Source organism: Prionailurus bengalensis, chromosome B4 (genome assembly GCF_016509475.1).
Source record: "Prionailurus bengalensis isolate Pbe53 chromosome B4, Fcat_Pben_1.1_paternal_pri, whole genome shotgun sequence".
Lineage (NCBI taxonomy): Eukaryota > Metazoa > Chordata > Mammalia > Carnivora > Felidae > Prionailurus > Prionailurus bengalensis.
In genome coordinates this window covers 64,620,257-64,637,942 of record NC_057358.1, presented here as the reverse complement: position 1 = coordinate 64,637,942, position 17,686 = coordinate 64,620,257, and the positions used below count along the sequence as shown (strand labels likewise).

The following is a 17,686-nucleotide window of genomic DNA, read 5'->3' as shown; positions in this document are numbered from 1 at the left end:
ATTTATTACCACTCTGACATGCTGTCAATGTAAGACCAAACTCATTTTTTCAGGAAAGCCTCTATCCTATCACCTCCCAACTCCACCCCACTGGAACTTTACCAGCCTGGCAATGGTTCCATCCTTTTCCAGTCATCTGCCTTTGGTACCTTGAATCACTGTAAACGTAGCTCCCTGCCATAAAATCCAGCTGGCTACGAATGTCTACTCATACTATGTCTTTAGCAACCATCCCTTTAATTCTCATCACTGCCGCCTGGTTTTGCTCATACAGTATCTCAAACCCAGGCTAATCAAGAACTCCCATTTTGATGTGATTCTACTACTTTTTGGCTCTAACACACCTTGTATGAGGTTGTATAAGCAATCTTTCCAACTCTGCTTTGCCAAGATCATTCTACTTTCCATAGAAAGAAAACGTTTAACAGCCCTCCTTTCTTTTTTTAAATTTTTTTAAATGTTTATTTATTTATTTATTTATTTTTTTTATTAAAAAAATTTTTTTTTCAACATTTATTTATTTTTGGGACAGAGAGAGACAGAGCATGAACGGGGGAGGGGCAGAGAGAGAGGGAGACACAGAATTGGAAACAGGCTCCAGGCTCTGAGCCATCAGCCCAGAGCCTGACGCGGGGCTCGAACTCACGGGCCGCGAGATCGTGACCTGGCTGAAGTCGGACGCTTAACCGACTGCGCCACCCAGGCGCCCCAAATGTTTATTTATTTTTGAGAGGGAGGAGAGAGCACACGTGTGTGAGTGGGGAGGGGCAGAGAGAGGAAGACACAGAATCTGAAGCAGGCTCCAGGCTCTGAGCTGTCAGCACAGAGCCTGATATGGGGCTCAAACCCACAAGACATGAGATCATGACCTAAGCCAAAGTTGGACACTTAACCGAATGAGTCACCCAGGTGCCCCAACAGTCCTCCTTTCACCAGTGGGATAACAGCCAGACTATGTATAATTCAGGGCTGTTCAAATCTCATCTCTACTCATTGTCTCAGACTTCTTTCCCATTGTATCTTTGCAGGCACCCTTCCCTCCAAACACATGAATCTAACCCACCATTATCCAAATATGTCCATGGTCATTCCCAAACCTTTTTTCTTTCCATCCTCTCTGCATGGCATATATTCTTGCTTTACGTCTCTCAGTATTGAAGACATACTTTTTTTGGGGGGATGGGCTGCTGAATTTTTTATTCCTTGTCCATGGAGCCTTCTTCAACTACCCAGAGCTCTTGAACTTGGTCCTATTAGAACTCATTTTCTATTTTATACATCTTTTTGTTGAGAAATTTCTACCTAGCTACTTTGCTGAAGTACCCTTTTCATTGTAGGCAAGTACGAAGCATAGTAAAGGTTTAGTAATAACTCTGCACCAAAGAAGAACAAAGCATATTTCAAACCAGTGCCTAGTTTGTGTAAAGGCTACATTTAAAACTGTGTATAAAATGCTATTATACTGTATAGCATGCTTCATCCTGTCCAACATATGAGGTTACCATGTTGCTTATTACAGTAGCACTGAAATAAAGTATTTTTATGTGAAGGCTTTAGGTAAAGTAACATAATACTGTTAAAATAATTTGTGGTCTCAAAAATACTGAAACAAAAACTATATTGTCATTAAATCCCGCAGCTAGCCAAGGTTTTGGTTAAACAATCAATTCAGGGTAAAGTACTAGCATTGTTGTCTGTCTGTTTGACATCCTTTCCCTCTATTTCTTAATGATATCCAGATTTGGTTAGTATATCTACCTTACTACTAGGTGGCCTTCCCTTTGGAGAAACTATCCTCATTCCCCAGATCAAAAGGTGGGCCTGAACTGGTGTAATAATCAAGAATATACAGTGATTGGTTCAAGAACCAATGAGACATGAGGGAATATGCACTAGGACTTTCTACTCTTAAGGAAGAGCCATAGAAAAAGAAATTTCTCTTCCATGCTCCATGTCAATAAGGGTACCTGTAGACTTGAGTGCTATGGGCAGCCACCCCATAACCACAGAGATGAAGTTAATAAACTTCCCTATTATTTAAGCCAGGTTGAGCGTTACTGGTGTTATTTGTGTTAGAAGCATCCTCATTAATATGGAAAACTGAAATACTATGAAACATGGGGTATATTCTGCACGACTGAAAAAGTCTCAAGTAATTTTTAAACAATTACTACTTATAGAGGAGAAAATAATGAGCTGAAAATGTGACTTCCAAACCTATAATAAGAGAACACAAATATGTAGTGAATATATAAGAAATATATCAACATTTCAGAGGAAGATAAATGTATATTCGACATACTCAAAAGAAATACTGACCTGCATCAATACTATAAGGCATTTGTGTTTTTGTAAGCCAGATTTATTGATATATGACTTACAGTAGTAAGGTTCACCCTTTTTTTTGGTGGATAGTTCTAAGTGTTTTGACAAATGATTAATATAATCATATCACTACCACAATGAAGATAAAGAACATTTCCACCAAAACTTAAGTCTCTATAGTCGGTCCCACCCCTCTCCTATTACCTGCTCCTGTTAATAATTAGATCTGTCCTTTTCCAGAAGGTTGTATAAATGGAATCACACAGTATGTGCCTTTTGAGTCTTGCTTCTTCCACTTCTCAAAATGCATTTGAGATACATCCATGATGTCATTAGTATTAGTGACTTGCTCTTTCCAAGACCTTTGTTTTATTCTAATAGTGGTACTGTATCTTTGTGACTCACTCACTTTCATATGTCCTGATTCTGGTTTTGACAAATACCTTTAAGGAAAACCATCCGGCAAAGTCTGTGCCATGATAAAATAATACATCCTTTATGAGTCAGAGAATTCATTAACCAACAAGTCAAACTGTCTATCATTGTCATGCAATGAAGTCACTCCTGAGGTCTTCCACATCCTACAGGATCTTAAATCAGAAGCTTATAATAAATGATCTTTTGCTGACTCTAAATCACACTTTAGCTGAATGTGGCAAATTGTGGGTATCCTGGTCATATTTTGCAAAATCCAAGGGAGAGACCAGCAGTTATTAGCAAAAGCTGTGTCCTTCCACACAGATGGTCTTCTAATGTTAGGTCCCTGACCTTGCCAAAACCAACACAAAGTTAAGCAAAAGTAAACTCGCTGACATTCGGTTTAATCACTTGCACACAGGTTTGTGAAAAGTTACTAAGGATTTTTGTGGTAGAGGTGAGGAAATCATGGACCCAAACAACAATGTTGCCATAAGAACAGCTAACGATTATTCACTGACTGCTTGTTATGCACCAGAGGCTGTTACAATTATTTTATATAAATTGACTAATCTTTACAGTAATTCTATAAAATAGGTACATTATTCCTGTTTTATTGCCAGCACACACATATAACAAAATAAAATTTCAAGGCTTGGAAAGGCCAGGTGACTTGCTCTAAGTCACACGGTTGAAAGGTAACTGAATCAGATTCCAATCATCTAAGAGAGCCTGGGTTTTTAAGTCACTGGTCAGTAAATCTTTGGCTCTCGCTCGAACTCTTCTCTACAACAAACAACAAGACTATAAAAAGTGCCTGCAAGGGTTTTCCCTTCCCAATTTTCTTTTGACTAACAAAATACAAGCTATCCACTTAAAAATGAAATGTGGTATCTACTCTGCATTTTAATGTATATAATCTTTCTCTAATATAAATTCTATTTATGGCAGGCTTTTCAGCATTTTAGTAATAATCATCAGGTAAACGGGGCGCCTGGGTGGCTCAGTTGGTTAAGCGTCCGACTTCAGCTCAGGTCATGAGCTTGCAGTTCGTGAGTTCAAGCCCCGCGTCGGGCTCTGTGCTGACAGCTTAGAGCCTGGAGCCTGCTTCAAATTCTATGTCTCCCTCTCTCTCTGCTCCTCCCCTGCTCATGCTCTGTCTCTCCTTCAAAAAATAAATAAAAACATAAAAAAAATTAAAAAAATAATCATCAGGTATTGAAGATTCAGTCATATTTGATATAACGATATGATGGCTTCTAACTTTAAAAAAATTAGTTACTGAAACTCATCTATGAATTACATTTAAGGAGAAATACAGAATCTATCTGCATGCCAGGGGCTCTATTACTCTAGGAGATAGTTTTTTTTTTTTAAGGTTTGTTTATTTATTTTTGAGTGGGGGGAGAAGGGGCAGAGAGAGAGGGAGGGAGAGACCGAATCCCAAGCAGGATCTATGCTATCAGCACACAGCCCGATGCGGGGCTCGAGCTCACAAACCATGAGATCATGACCTGAGCCAAAAAGTTGGGTGCTTCACTGACTGAGCCACCTAGGTGCTCCAAGACTTATGCTTAAATAACAGACAAAGTTGTTTTAAAATTGCTGGTACATTAGAGATGTAGGCTGGTATTTTTTTTAAATAAAAAGTTAAATAGGTAAAGTTAATGTTGTTTCTTACTATTTGCCACTTCAAAACTTATGTAACTGCTACTTTTGTGCTTAGCACTTCACTAAGTCATATATTCTTGTGATTCTTTGGAAAATAGTAATGGCTACACAATATTGATTTAATAAACAATCCTATTTGCCTCTACTGGAACCTAATACACAGGCTTGACTCTTTAAAAACAATCATAAATATGCTATTACAAAAGCATCTTACCTTTGATATTCCTCTATAATATAAAGATTTTTTTCACTTGTAAATGACACTATGTTCCTATGTTGAAAGCTGATTCTCAGAATATTGCCTCAAATAAAGATGCAATAGAGTACATCTGAACTACTGAAACTGAAAAGATAAAATACACACTTCTTACAGTAAGAGATTACACAATTTACTTTTCTCTGCTTCTTGCACTTGCTTAATGCACTTCCTAGGTTAGGACTGTGCACCTTCACACCCCCAGTGACCTTCCAGTAGAGAGCTGCTCCATTCTCACTAGGCTAGATTCAGCCTGGTCATTAGTCAGTGTGCCTGCTGGCTCATGAATGTGCTACACTGTCAGTTCTGCCTCCTCATTTACAGATGTCACCAGCTCCTACGGCTCTTTTCAGACCTTTTGGCACGACTCTTCCATATGGCAGGAGCCCCAGACAAAGAGCCCCCACGGCAGCTCACAGACTTCGTTTATTGGATAGGCAGAAAATGCTCATGTGGAGCCAGAGATTCATTCTTCAAAATCTTAGTACCATACGCACTGCCACATGTCTCAGAACCACCAAGCAGGGGAGCAGACATTTTGGAAAGAACTTCATAAAGGTTAATAAACAATTAGAGTTTCCTACAAGATGCTTTAAGGGCAAAAGCTTCAATTACATAAAAATGAACCAGATACCGACATCATGCTTTATTACTCTTCAACTATGCTTTTTAACTTTTCAGTACATGTTCTCATGATTTCATTTTAATCAGGAAGAATTTTTTTTCTAAACACATGGAATCAAAACTACTAAAAGTTCTTATAGTTTTTTTCATATATTCATTACAGGTTATATTTAAAGTAATATAAGTTATTGGGTTTCTTGGTCCTGGGAGTTTCTACCCATATTTGCTACCAATTAATTAAATTCTACCCTGCAGATGGAAGATGTAGCTTTATATGAATACATGTTTCTGCTTTCCCTGAAGTCCATTCTTTCATAACAAGATGAGTCAACTTAGGAAATTAACACTTGATTCTCTACCACAATTCATGAGCTGTATGAAAATTTTGATATGTCATTTTTAATGTCTTCCATGTGGCTCCAGGTGATAATTTAAAATTAGATCACAATAATATTTGAATGTTACATAACTGTCCTATCATCTCAAAAAGCATCTTAAAATCTCTAACTTGTGTCAGACACCTTCATTCCAATAATCCATAATTCTATAGAGTTCTATAGATCCTTTCTTATTAATACTAAGGAACAGGGAAATCAAGGGAAGGTATCACAAGTGAGTGATAGTGACAGCCTTATTTATTGAGTATTTACTGTGTGCTAAGCACTAGCATGTGTTTCACATGAATTAGCTAATGGAATCCTCATAATACTCCTGGGAAGCAGGCATCATTATCCTTTCACTTTATAGATGAGGAAGTAGTGTCTTAATGAGGATGGGTAACCTGCCCCAAATCATATAGCTAAGTAAGTGACTCAGCCAGGATTCAAATCTACGTCTGTGAAAATAAAGTTCTTGCTTTGTCACAGCCTCGTAAGGAAGAGAACTCCCTGGGGATTTGCAGGACAAGAAAATGGAAAGGTAAGGGAATAAAACACAGATTCTGTGTTCAATGAAGATCATGTAATAATGCCATAATGAAGGCCATATGTTCTCAGGGAAGATTTGTAATCAGCAAGTAATTTATCACCAGGTTCACATTACAGGAAAAAGAATACCCACTACGACCCATGCACATTATTCCTTTGCCAGGGCTTCATTATAGAGTATCACAAGAATAAATAGTCTATTACCTTAGCATGATCCTTCAGGAAGCTTTGGGAGCAAAGTCCAAGCCTACTTTCTTTCTTTCTTTTTTTTTTTTAAGATTTTATTTTTAAGTAATCCCTATACCTAATATGGAGCTGGAACTCACAACCCCAAGATCCAAAGTCACACGCTCTACTGCCTGAGCCAGCCAGGCACCCCCAAACCTACTTTTGACCCAGCGACAATGTTTTTCAATCCGATGTCCTCTATTCTATTTATTCAATTCTAAACAGGAGAACAGGTGACTGAGAGTTTAATCTGTAGGTTTACATTCTACCTTTTTGAGATAGGGTGGGAAAAGGGCAAAATAGAGCTCACACTGAGAAGGACAATTTAGTTACTTGCACAAGATCAGACAGGAAGTAAGTGGTAGCAAAGAGAGAACTCTGTTCTTCTTATATCCAATTTAGTATACATTAAATTGTCTTTTGCCTTTTGCAGAAATTAAAGATCATGCATCAGGAAGAATATATGCTCACAATCAATAACTGAATTAACCTACCTCAAATCTAGGCAGAGCATCAAAGTAATTAGGTCACTTATAAATATTTCTGATGATAATTCCCTGGAGTTAAAACCTTATGCATATAAATGAGTGCATTATGTGCTAATAACCTACTGGACTCAGAGGAGAGAAACAAACAAAATATAAGAAACCTGTGTTAAAAAGGAAGAGTCAGCCAAAATGCCCTCTGTGCCTCCCACAAAGGAGCATCTCACTTTAAAACAAACTGGTAGGTGCTGGGACACTCACTTGGCAGGATATACTAAACTCTGGATCTATTAAGGGACATTTCAGGTCATGTGTCTGTTTCCCTTGAATTACAAATGAGGAAACATGATTTTACTTTTATGCTTACTTAACATATATATAGCTCACATTACGTTTTAAGGCACTGTTCTAAATCCTCTACAACGATTTGATGATCTATATGCCTTGTAATAACCTTGTGAGGTAGGTTATTATTTCCATGTTGCAGATGAAGAAAACTAAGCTACAGAGAGCGTTAAGTGACCTGCTCGAGGTCCTACAACTGTAAGTGGCTAACCTGGGCTACAAACCTAGAGACTCTGGTCCTTGAGCCTGTCTTCCTGACTGGTTATTGTATATTGCTCTTTTTATTTTTATTTTATTTTTAAGCCACATATGATGACTGCTGTGTTTTTAAGATCTGACCTTTCCATTTCTCTCACACCCATGCCAAACAGCATCGTTAATATGCATCCTGACCTCTACGCACCTCACTTTCCCAAACCTCCTGGTTCATGTCAACATTCTGTTAAGCCCCACCACTGACTGTTATCTTCTTGTTCTCTTGGCACTGCTGACTCGCAGACCGCGGCTCACTCCCACTGCCAGTTCCATCTTCTCTTTCTTGAGTTCCATGTCATTCAGCAACGCTGGGGAGACTGCTGATTGTGCCCACTACCCTTGACCTTGGCCCTCAGAATCTTAGTCACAAGTCACCACAAGAGCTTTCTCCACTGTCCTCAAGCTCCAAGCCCCATCCCTTGAGGCTGTACCTCTCTCACTGAGTTCCAGACTCCCTGACTTCTCAATTTATGCTAACAGGGAATTCATCCTCTTAGCCTTGCTCTGAATCTTGATTTAATCTTTGAGTTCCCTTTTTCCCTTGCCTCAAGATATCTTATGTAATGATCATTTATCTCAATCCTCTGTTTCAGCTGTTTCCTCTTTTATTTTCTGCAGTGCCTTGCACATAGTGTATGTGCAATATAAACATAGTCTGTTTAATTTGATTACCCAGGTTCTCTGAGCTAGTTTGCTATGATGTCCAATCCTCATAAGCTCACCAATAATCCTATGTTCCCCTCCCCCAAACCCTGTGATTCTCATAACATTGCTCTCTTTTCTTTTTCCTCTCACACAGCTATGTTCCCCTTTTGATTCTGTTTGTGCTCTCCAGGGCTCAGTCTTTGCCCTTCTTCCTGTTCCTGCACATTCTATTTTGGCAGTATTAATCACACCCTTATGTACATCCTCTTACATTCTTACCCTCTTTCCTGAGCTCCAGACCCACATTTCCACTTGCTAATTAATAGCTGCAAATGGATGTCCTGCAGGTGTCATAAACTCAGTAGTACAAAACTAACCTAATTAGCAAGTCTACTCCTTCCCATCATTCCAAACACAATTGCTTTCCTTCCTGTCTTCCACCTCAATTATTAACATGTTAGGAAACTAAGGCCTAGCAAATTATGTTAAAATACCATGCCTGAGGTCACCTAGCTGGTATGTGACGAAGATTGGGTTTGAAGTCATCTCTTTTAATTCTAATGTCTTTATCCTTAATCAATACACCATAAAACCTCCAGAGTATTCATTTTTTGAGTTTTATTTGAGTGGGGGAGGAGCAGAGAGAGAGGGAGAGAGCGCAAATTCCAAACAAGGGGGGCTCAAACTTACGAACCATGAGATCATGACCTGAGCCAAAGTCAGACTCTTAACCAACTGAGCCACCCAGGCGCCTCCAGAGTTTCCATTTTTGTCTTAGACGTCTTCATGAGGACAATCCACACATCTTTCAACTTCCGTATGTCTAAACCTATTTTTTTTTTTCCTCCAAATATGCCACTCCTTCTATTCTCTTGTAGTTCAGTAGGTGATACACCAACGGACACTTCACCCAAGCTAGGAGTTGAACATGACTCATTCCCTACCTCCATCAGAAGGTCCTTAGAAACCTCTCTTCCTTGTCCTAACCTTCTGCTGCATCTGTCCAGGACCTCATCCTCTCACACCTGGATTATTGTAGTTGCTTGCAAACTCTGCTCCATCTGTTTTCCTTTTATCTGACTCATTTTTTCTAAAACCCACAGATGTATAATCATGTCACTTCCATGCTTTAATTAAATGCCTCTGAGGCCACACAGTATTTGGCTTATGGAAAATTTGAAATAACACAGGAAAGCACCTATGTTTAATCCTACAAAACAGGATGCAGAATGACCACACATTAGGCTACTGAAATTGTTTTCTCCCAAAAATCAGCTCAGAAAAAAATAAGTTGGAATGTTAAATATCAAAGCAGCTCTCTCTGGGTAGTAGAACTATGAGTGATTTGTATTCTCTATGCTTTGCTGCATTTTCTTTATTACCTATGAGGATTGTTCATTGTTTTCAGGGGAGAAAAGATACAGGTTAGGCATACAAAACCGCCTGCAATTTGTTCCTAGCTTATGTTTTCTTTTTAAGCCTATCCTATTCTCACACTCAATTCTTTGGCCCTCTGGCCTCGAGGCCAGGAGTACCCACAAATTATGGTGGCCAGGAGTACCACAACTATGACATCTATCCACTTGCCACTGCTTGTTTCCTATACTCTGCCTCTGCCTAGATAGAGCCACTCCTCCCTGCCTAACCCCATTCCCATCTATTCTGAACCAACCAGCAACCTCTCCTACTTTTCTTCAAGCTAAATGCAACTGCTTCTCAGGAGCCTGCCCCTCAATCAGCCCTTCCCCAGGCTCAGGTCATTCCTCGTCTGTGTTTTTGAAGTATGTGTTTATTGCACCATATCATGGTGATTTTTCTCTTATCTCTCTCCCCTGGGTAGACCAAGGCTTTGAAGGCAGGACGTGTACTCTTCACATCCTAGGTGTTTCTGGCACTTAGGACAGTAAGCCTGGCACAATGAGTTTGCAAATGGAACAGGTGTTTTTTTCAGATACAGGCTCTCTGAGGTTCATTTTTTCTCACCTCGCTTTCTTATACCTTTCCAATAGACTAAATGGAGTGGCTACAAAATAAAGAAGTTTCCAAATTCACCATTCAGTTCTAAGTGAATAAGAAAAGTGATCCTCATATGGACTATCCATATGGTTAGTGGGACACCTTTTCTGTTATTCTACACATTGTTTTAAAACTCCAACAACTTCAGTGAGAACTTTCACTGTAATACTAGCAACAACAAAGACTGATTAGTGAAGCTGGATAATTCCTTTGCTTCTGCTGTCTTTCATATTCTTGGAATGAAAGCTGAGCTGGCAAGGGAAGAAATAGCTAAGAGTAACTTACTATTTGTCTTCAGGTCTAAGATGATCTCAACAGTTGTCGCCCCCAACCTTTACTTTTTTAAAAAGTGAAAAAAAAGAAACTCAAAGCCTTACAGAAAAAGGACTTAAAGCCCACCACAAGAAAGTGACAGCCAAGGTAAACATTATGTTTTAACTGCCAGAAAACTCTGATACCTCACATTACATCCTGCAAAATCAACAGTGTTAAGAGTTACAATTAAGTGAAATTAAAGGAGAAAAAGGAAAAGTGACTTAACTTGGATTACAGCATTGACATTCTACTTGCAATACTTCTGAGTTTGATTCTCTGTCATTCTTTTCCTTAAGAGATGATTATCTTAATTTCTTTTGTGAGGGGCAGAGGGAGAAAGGGAGAAACAGACAGAGAGAGACAGAGACTGGGGGGGGGGGGGGGAGAGAGAGAATCTTAAGCAGGCTCCACGCTCAGCATGGAGTTCAACTTGGGGTTCGATCCCACAACCTTGGGATCATGACCTGAGCAGAAATCAAGAGTTGGGTTGGATGCTCAACCAACTAAGCCACCCAAGTGCCCCTGTCTTCTTAATTTTTATTTGAGTATGTTCAAAGGTTATAAACTCTCAAAGATTATGTTAAAATATAAGTAAAATGGTAATTAAAAAAAAAACTAGAAAGAAAATTTAAGTTTTTAAACAAAAATGTTTCTATAAATATCAATTCTCCATCAGTTCTATCAAATCTCTATCTTCATTAATTCCTCACTTTATTATATAATTTCTTTCATTTTTCATGAAATGAATGATTAACTTAAAATGTTTCTGTAATATTCTTGATAAAGCTATTACTAAATTTAAATACATTGCTTCTTTGAGTTTATGCTGCCAACAGGTATGTAATTTCTATCAACTTTAGTCTTTAAAAGGTCACATCTATGTGTTTATATTTGGTCTACAATATGAAATATAGAGGAAGGAAACACTGAATAAATCTCAGAAAGATCTATGAATACAACCTGTTAAAGTACATCTTGGATACTAACAGGCTCATGAAAACTATAAAGAGAGGTGTTTATTATGTGGCATAATCAATGACTGCATTCCACATTAGTGCATTTCAAATGAAGCTTACCCACCAAAGCACACAGATCTGAGGGAAAAAAAATAACCATTTTCAAACAAAATTCATTCTAAAATGTACTCATTGACCCATTTACCTGAGTCTCTTAATATAGCTTAAGCTATTTTTGATAACCCAAATTCATCATGCCAAATACTATTATAATACTGTCCACACCCTGCCCACTGTGCCCTCAGGTAGGCATGCCTTCACAGGCACACATGATATTCTTCTGCCCCTACCTTCCCTGTCATGTACAGGTTTTAAGGTTTCCTTATAACATATCCCCTTTAGTAGATTTCAGTTTTTTAATCTCATGTTATACATATCTAACTTTAATTGAAAGACACTGATAACACCTTGTGGGTAAGAGCTAAAGGTGTCACAAAGTACTCACAATTTTCCTTTAGTTCAGAGGTTTAAAAAAAACAACAATATGCCTACTTTGAGGTGTCTGGCTATATTTTAGATCACTGATGCTGCAAAAGTTTAAATATTGGAAAAGTATAGCTTTGCTCAAGTATGGTAGGGACAAGAGTTTCAATGAGGTAGGTATTCTTTATCTTTTATATGGTAAATGTAACAGTATTCTATATTCACCACTGAAGTGATTCTTGATCACAATACATTAGATATCAGTGAAAGTTACACAAGCTGAGACAATTTTCAAATAAGTTTTCATTATTAATAATACCTGTTCAAGAACTAATTTAATGTGGGGACACCTGGGTGGCTCAGTTGGTTAAGTGTCCAACTTCGGCTCATGTCATTATCTCACAGTTCGTGAGTTCAAGCCCCATGTTGGGCTCTGTGCTGACAGCTCAGAGCCTGGAGCCTCCTTCAGACTCTGTGTCTCCCTCTCTCTCTCCGCCCTTCCCCCACTCATTCATTCGTTCTCACTGTGTCTGTGTCTCACTGTGTTTTAATAAACATTAAAAAATTAAAAAAAGAGATCTAGTTTAATGTGTATCTACTTTCCTGAACTATCTTTGTGATTCTATTCTTCTCCTACCCCACCATCCCCCAATCCCTCCTGCTCTCATTCTTGGTGGGCATTTAAGAAATACTCATTAAATTTAATACTGGTTATGGGCGCCTAGGTGGCTCTGTGGGTTAGGTGACCGACTTCAGCTCAGGTCATGATCTCACAGTTTGTGGGTTCAAGACCCACTTCAGGCTCTGTGCTGACAGCTCAGAGCCTGGAGCCTGCTTCAGATTCTGGGTCTCCCCCTCACTCTGCCCCTCCCCGGCTCGCACTCTGCCTCTCTCTCTCTCTCTCCTTCAAAAGTAAATAATAAACATTAAAAAAAATTAATACTGGTTCAAATGAAACTTATTTAAGACTTCTGATTTAAGTCTCTACATCGAATTATATAGAGACTGAAGTAATTTTTTTTCAGTTGTCTGCAGAGTGAAATTCAAAGTATTCCATAGTATCTTAGATGTTCAACACACCAGGCAGTTCAAGAAGCAGCTGACAATATGGGGGGGATGGATATACTAACAAAGAAATATACCTATTAAAAACAGCATAGAATTATTATTACATTATCACTGAAAAGGGCCTTAAGATCACATCCAGTTTATATCCTTTAACTACAGGCACAAATAATTTAATTGATTTGTTTGAGGTCATATCACTAGTTAGTGGACAAGTCAGAAGAAGCATCAAGATTTCCTGGTTCCAATGGTTCCACTATATACTATTTTTTTTAACATTTCTTTTTGTTTGTTTTTAACTGTGGCAAAATATATATAACATAAAATTTACCACCTTAACATTACTAATATTTATGTTTGCATATTTGAACCAATGCAATATAACAGACACCAGAGCAGCAAAGGAGAACATATTATCACCACATATATATTAAATCCTAATGCTCCCCTTTAGATGAGAGACACATGTAGTGTTTGTAGCAATAGCTCTGCAGAGAAGATGTCATTTTTCTTCCCACACATAGCATGTGCCATCTACTACTTACATTCCCACTTAGGAGAAAGGCCAGCTGTACTATTGCGTTCTGCTAGTTTAGTAAGAAAGCCCTATTAATTCTTTCCCAAACCAAATTAAGACTCATCAATGAGAATGTACAGATAATAATATAGAACAGGAAAAAAAAAAGTAGTACCCAGCAACCACAGGCATTACCAATCAAAATATTAATAAGAATAGTTCTTACTGTTTTATAAATGCTTGCTGGTGGCATCATTCCAACTATAAGAGGACAAATGAGGAGTCTTGAGTTCTCGATTCTACCCTTCTCTTCTGTTCACCATGGTTCAAGCACAGAGACACTAAAATCTATGACCACATCAAGATGTAGTGAAGAGATTCATTTTGCAATGTCCTGTTTCTTTACTGTTTCAGATAATGTTACCAAGTATGACTCACTTTTCTCCTACCCACTTCCTTATTTAAACTTTCCCTGCTTGAGAGTCAGCATTTAAAATTAATTCACTAACTGGAAGAAAATAAGCCACTGGCTTTTTGTCTATTTGGGATCTTTTTCAGGGTTGGTGAAAACTGTACCATACTGTAGATTTCATTTTAGTTAAAGTTCTAAAAACATCAATCAATCACTTTTTACTCTGATATTTTACTATCAGTCAGTCCTTTTGAATTTCTGCCTAATGCTAATGCCACTTAAGGCACAGCACCATAAACAATCCTAAATAGAGGGGCACCTGGGTGGCTCAGTCAGGTGAGTGTCCAACTCTGGATTTCAGCTCAGGTCATGATCTTGCATTTCGTGGGTTCAAGTCCCATGTCGGGCTCTGTGCTGACAGTGTGGAATCTGCTTGGGATTCTCTCTCCCTCTCCTACCCCTTTCCCTGCTTGCGCATGTACTCTCTCTTTCTCTCTCTCTCTCAAAAATAAATAAACATTAAAAAACAATTTTTTTTAATGTTTATTTTTGAGAGAGAGTGCACAAGAGCACGTGCGGGCAGAGGTGGGGCAGAGAGAGGGAGATACAGAATCTGAAACAGGTTCCAGGCTCCGAGCTGTCAGCAGAGAGCTGGATGCGGGGCCCGAACTCATGGACCGTGAGATCATGACCTGAGCTCAAGTTGGACACTTAACCTGAGACACCCAGGTGTCCTAAAATTAATAAACTTTAAAAAATCCTAAATATTAGATTTAGGACTTGGATTTGTCATTTACAGATTTTCCTATAATTGTCAAATTTTCAATTCTCAACTCTCCCACACAGATTGTTATTTATAATCAAAAAGAGACTGAGCAATGGGAACTTTTTTTGTCCTTGGAGACAAAAACAAACTTTCTATTCTAGGGAACTGTATGATGATGCTTATAGTGCACCTTTGACTCAAGAAATTCCAAGTACTGTGTAAAGGCCATATTTATTAATCTCTTCAAAGCACTATATTGACATGAATAAAGAATACAAATGCAATGCTCTTGTTATAAGAATTGTATCAAAGCTTCTGCTATAGCACAAGTAAATTATGAATGTATGTCACCAGCAAATCAGCTCCTTGTAAGCTTAGATTTTGCACACAGGCAGAAATGCCATTCAAGCAGTTCACTGAACTGCAGCCCTCTTTAGAAAGGATGTGAACTTCCATTTTGCCACAGCCTCACCTCTCTCTAGTACATTACTTATGGATGCCGTATTCATTGACATTTCCTGCATTCAGGCACTTAAGTTTGTGATTTCTTGCATCAGGGACACAGTACTGGCCTGTAAGTCAGAACACCAAGAGGTCCAGGCTATTGTTGTGACCCCAGAGAATCACATCAACTTTCTGGAAGTGATTTCTAGAACTGTTTCTACTTCTATAAATGAATTGCTGAACTAAGATGATCTTTAAAGATCATCTTTAAATCCAAGATTAAGTCAATTGTTTTAAAACCATACTAGTTAGAAAAAAATTTTAAATTAGAAGCCTGGAAAGAGTTATGGTTATAATCTGCTGAATAATTTGTGAATACTTCCATATTTGCATCCTTTTAAAAAAATTTTTTTTTTTTTTATTATATGAGAGACACAGAGAGAGCATGTGTGCGTGCTTGGGTGGGGGAGGGGCAGAGAAAGAGTCCCAAGCAGGCTCCACACTGTCAGCACAGGGCCCGATGCTGGGCTTGAACTCTCCAACTGTGAGATCATGACCCAAGCCAAAATCAAGAATTGGATGCTTAACTGACTGAGCCACCCGGGTGCCCCGCCCCCTCCATATTTCTGTCCTTACTTGAAACATTTGCTGGTTCAAGTTACTCTTCCAGGTCTAGATTAGAAATGTCTGAAAAGCAAAGAGTATACAATTTCTTCTTGCTTATCCCGTAAATATACTAGGGATGTGTCCTTAATATCTAGAGCAACAAAGATGCTCTATGCAAGTAAAAACAATAAGCTTGTGGTTTTCCTACATTAAAGTCTTCAGAACGTTCTGACTCTTGAAATCACAAGAGAAAGATCAACAGAAACTACACAAGAAAAAGTGAAGTATTTTCTCATAGAGTAGAGGAAACATCCATTAGCAGCTAAAGCTTAAAACTGTTTAACTGGTAGTGTGGGTGATCTGACTCATTGCTTTCACGAGTGCTATTAAGTAGAGTTTTAAGACAGTAGTGGAACAGGTGGTGCTTCCTCCTACTTCTGAGCCAGTCTCCCGCTTTACCTTCATCTCCTGGTTCTGGTCCAGCTGTTCCTGTTCCAGAGGGCTTTCTCCATCTTCCCGCTCTTGCACGTTTGCTTCCGCATCTGCCCTTCCTTCTTCTAGGGGGAGCACTTGGCTGACAGTGGAGGTCCTGCAGCTACTATCAGACGCGTTTCCATCATAGTCATTTGCCGTGGGTGATGCGGGTTCTGTGGTAGTTTTCTCCTTTCCTTCTCCATTCACTAAGTTCATAGCAAGCAAGGGTTCTGAAGTTTGAATAGGAGTATCTGGGCTAAGAGTGGCCGCTTTATCCTCCTCACACTCCATCTGGTTTTGTGCTGCCATCACACCATTAGCCACACCAGTCTGTACACCCTGAGTTGGATCTGTGTCATTTCCCTGCTTCTGTGGTGGATGCTGGGAGAGGAGCTTTTGCTGAGGGGTGGTTGTCAATTTATGCCTTCCTGGTGTCCTAGGAGCATTCAGGTGCACAGCAGAATCTTTCTTCAAATCACTGTAATTTGATAATGTGCTAGAAGATAAAATACAAAAGAAGGGTGAAAACACTGGCATGGGAAAGTTCTATAAGACAGACCAGCTTATTCCAGCTGAAAGGAGGTATTTAGTGAAGACTTTCCTCTGATGGTTTTAGAAATGTGGATTAGAATAGGCGGGTATAGTTCTCAGTCTCTTGGGATACTATACACCCTTAAATAAACATTTCAATAAAGATGATAAGACTGAGCATTAGCTACAGGGTCTGGAACATTTCCTTAGGCTGTTTATCAGTATGGCTCATTTGTAAGGACAGAGATGTGAGACACATTTATAGTTAATAAAGCCATCTTTTTCCAAGATTTTACTTTCGTAACATTTTAAAAACAAGTATAGTCAGCCCCTCAGTTTATCAACAGGTTGGAAACCAAAGGTTACTTTTGTTTGGAAAGCAGAACACATATTCTCAGAAACTTTGTCACCTGCTCTGCCATAACCTAACTTATCTCTCTGCTTCCACTCTCCACCCCTTGGAATCCATCTCTCTAGGTCAACCACGGAGGTCGAACTCTCTGAGGGCACCCTGTACACTTACAGGTAGTCTAGCATTCTGACAATGGCCCAGGATTGTGTACACACAAGCCCCTGCTAGCCCCAGCCTCGTGCATTTCCATTCTCTTCCCTTGCCGTGCTCCTGCCCCTCCTGCCTCCTTGCTGCTCCCACATTCCCAACAAGCCAATGTGTGCATCTAAGGATCTCTGCAGCTGTTGTTCTCTTTGCCCAGACAACTTCCCTAAGACATTGGTATGTCTTAGGTATGGGAAGGCTGACTCCTTCCCCTCATTCAGGATTCTGCTCAGACATCACCTCCTGGATTATTCTATTATAGCACACTCTACCACCAACTACACATCTCATTTTAGTCTTCCTTAAAGCCCTTGTTATTACTTGATATTATATATAACTCTTAATAGTATACAATGGAACCTAACCGC

General features: G+C 39.0%; 1 protein-coding gene across 4 annotated transcripts in view; it reads right to left on the bottom strand.

The window, feature by feature from the left end:
• The window catches only part of FGD4 (FYVE, RhoGEF and PH domain containing 4), a 217,719-nt gene that overhangs the window by 42,447 nt on the left and 157,586 nt on the right, over window positions 1–17,686 (bottom strand). For 3 of the 4 annotated variants that reach the window (XM_043562945.1, XM_043562946.1, XM_043562947.1), the window contains one exon: window positions 16,217–16,727. In XM_043562945.1, the coding sequence (XP_043418880.1) occupies window positions 16,217–16,727 (511 nt within the window). Of the gene's footprint in view, window positions 1–13,755; window positions 13,962–16,216; window positions 16,728–17,686 lie in introns of those variants that run through there. The other variant, XM_043562949.1, reaches the window with a different exon arrangement.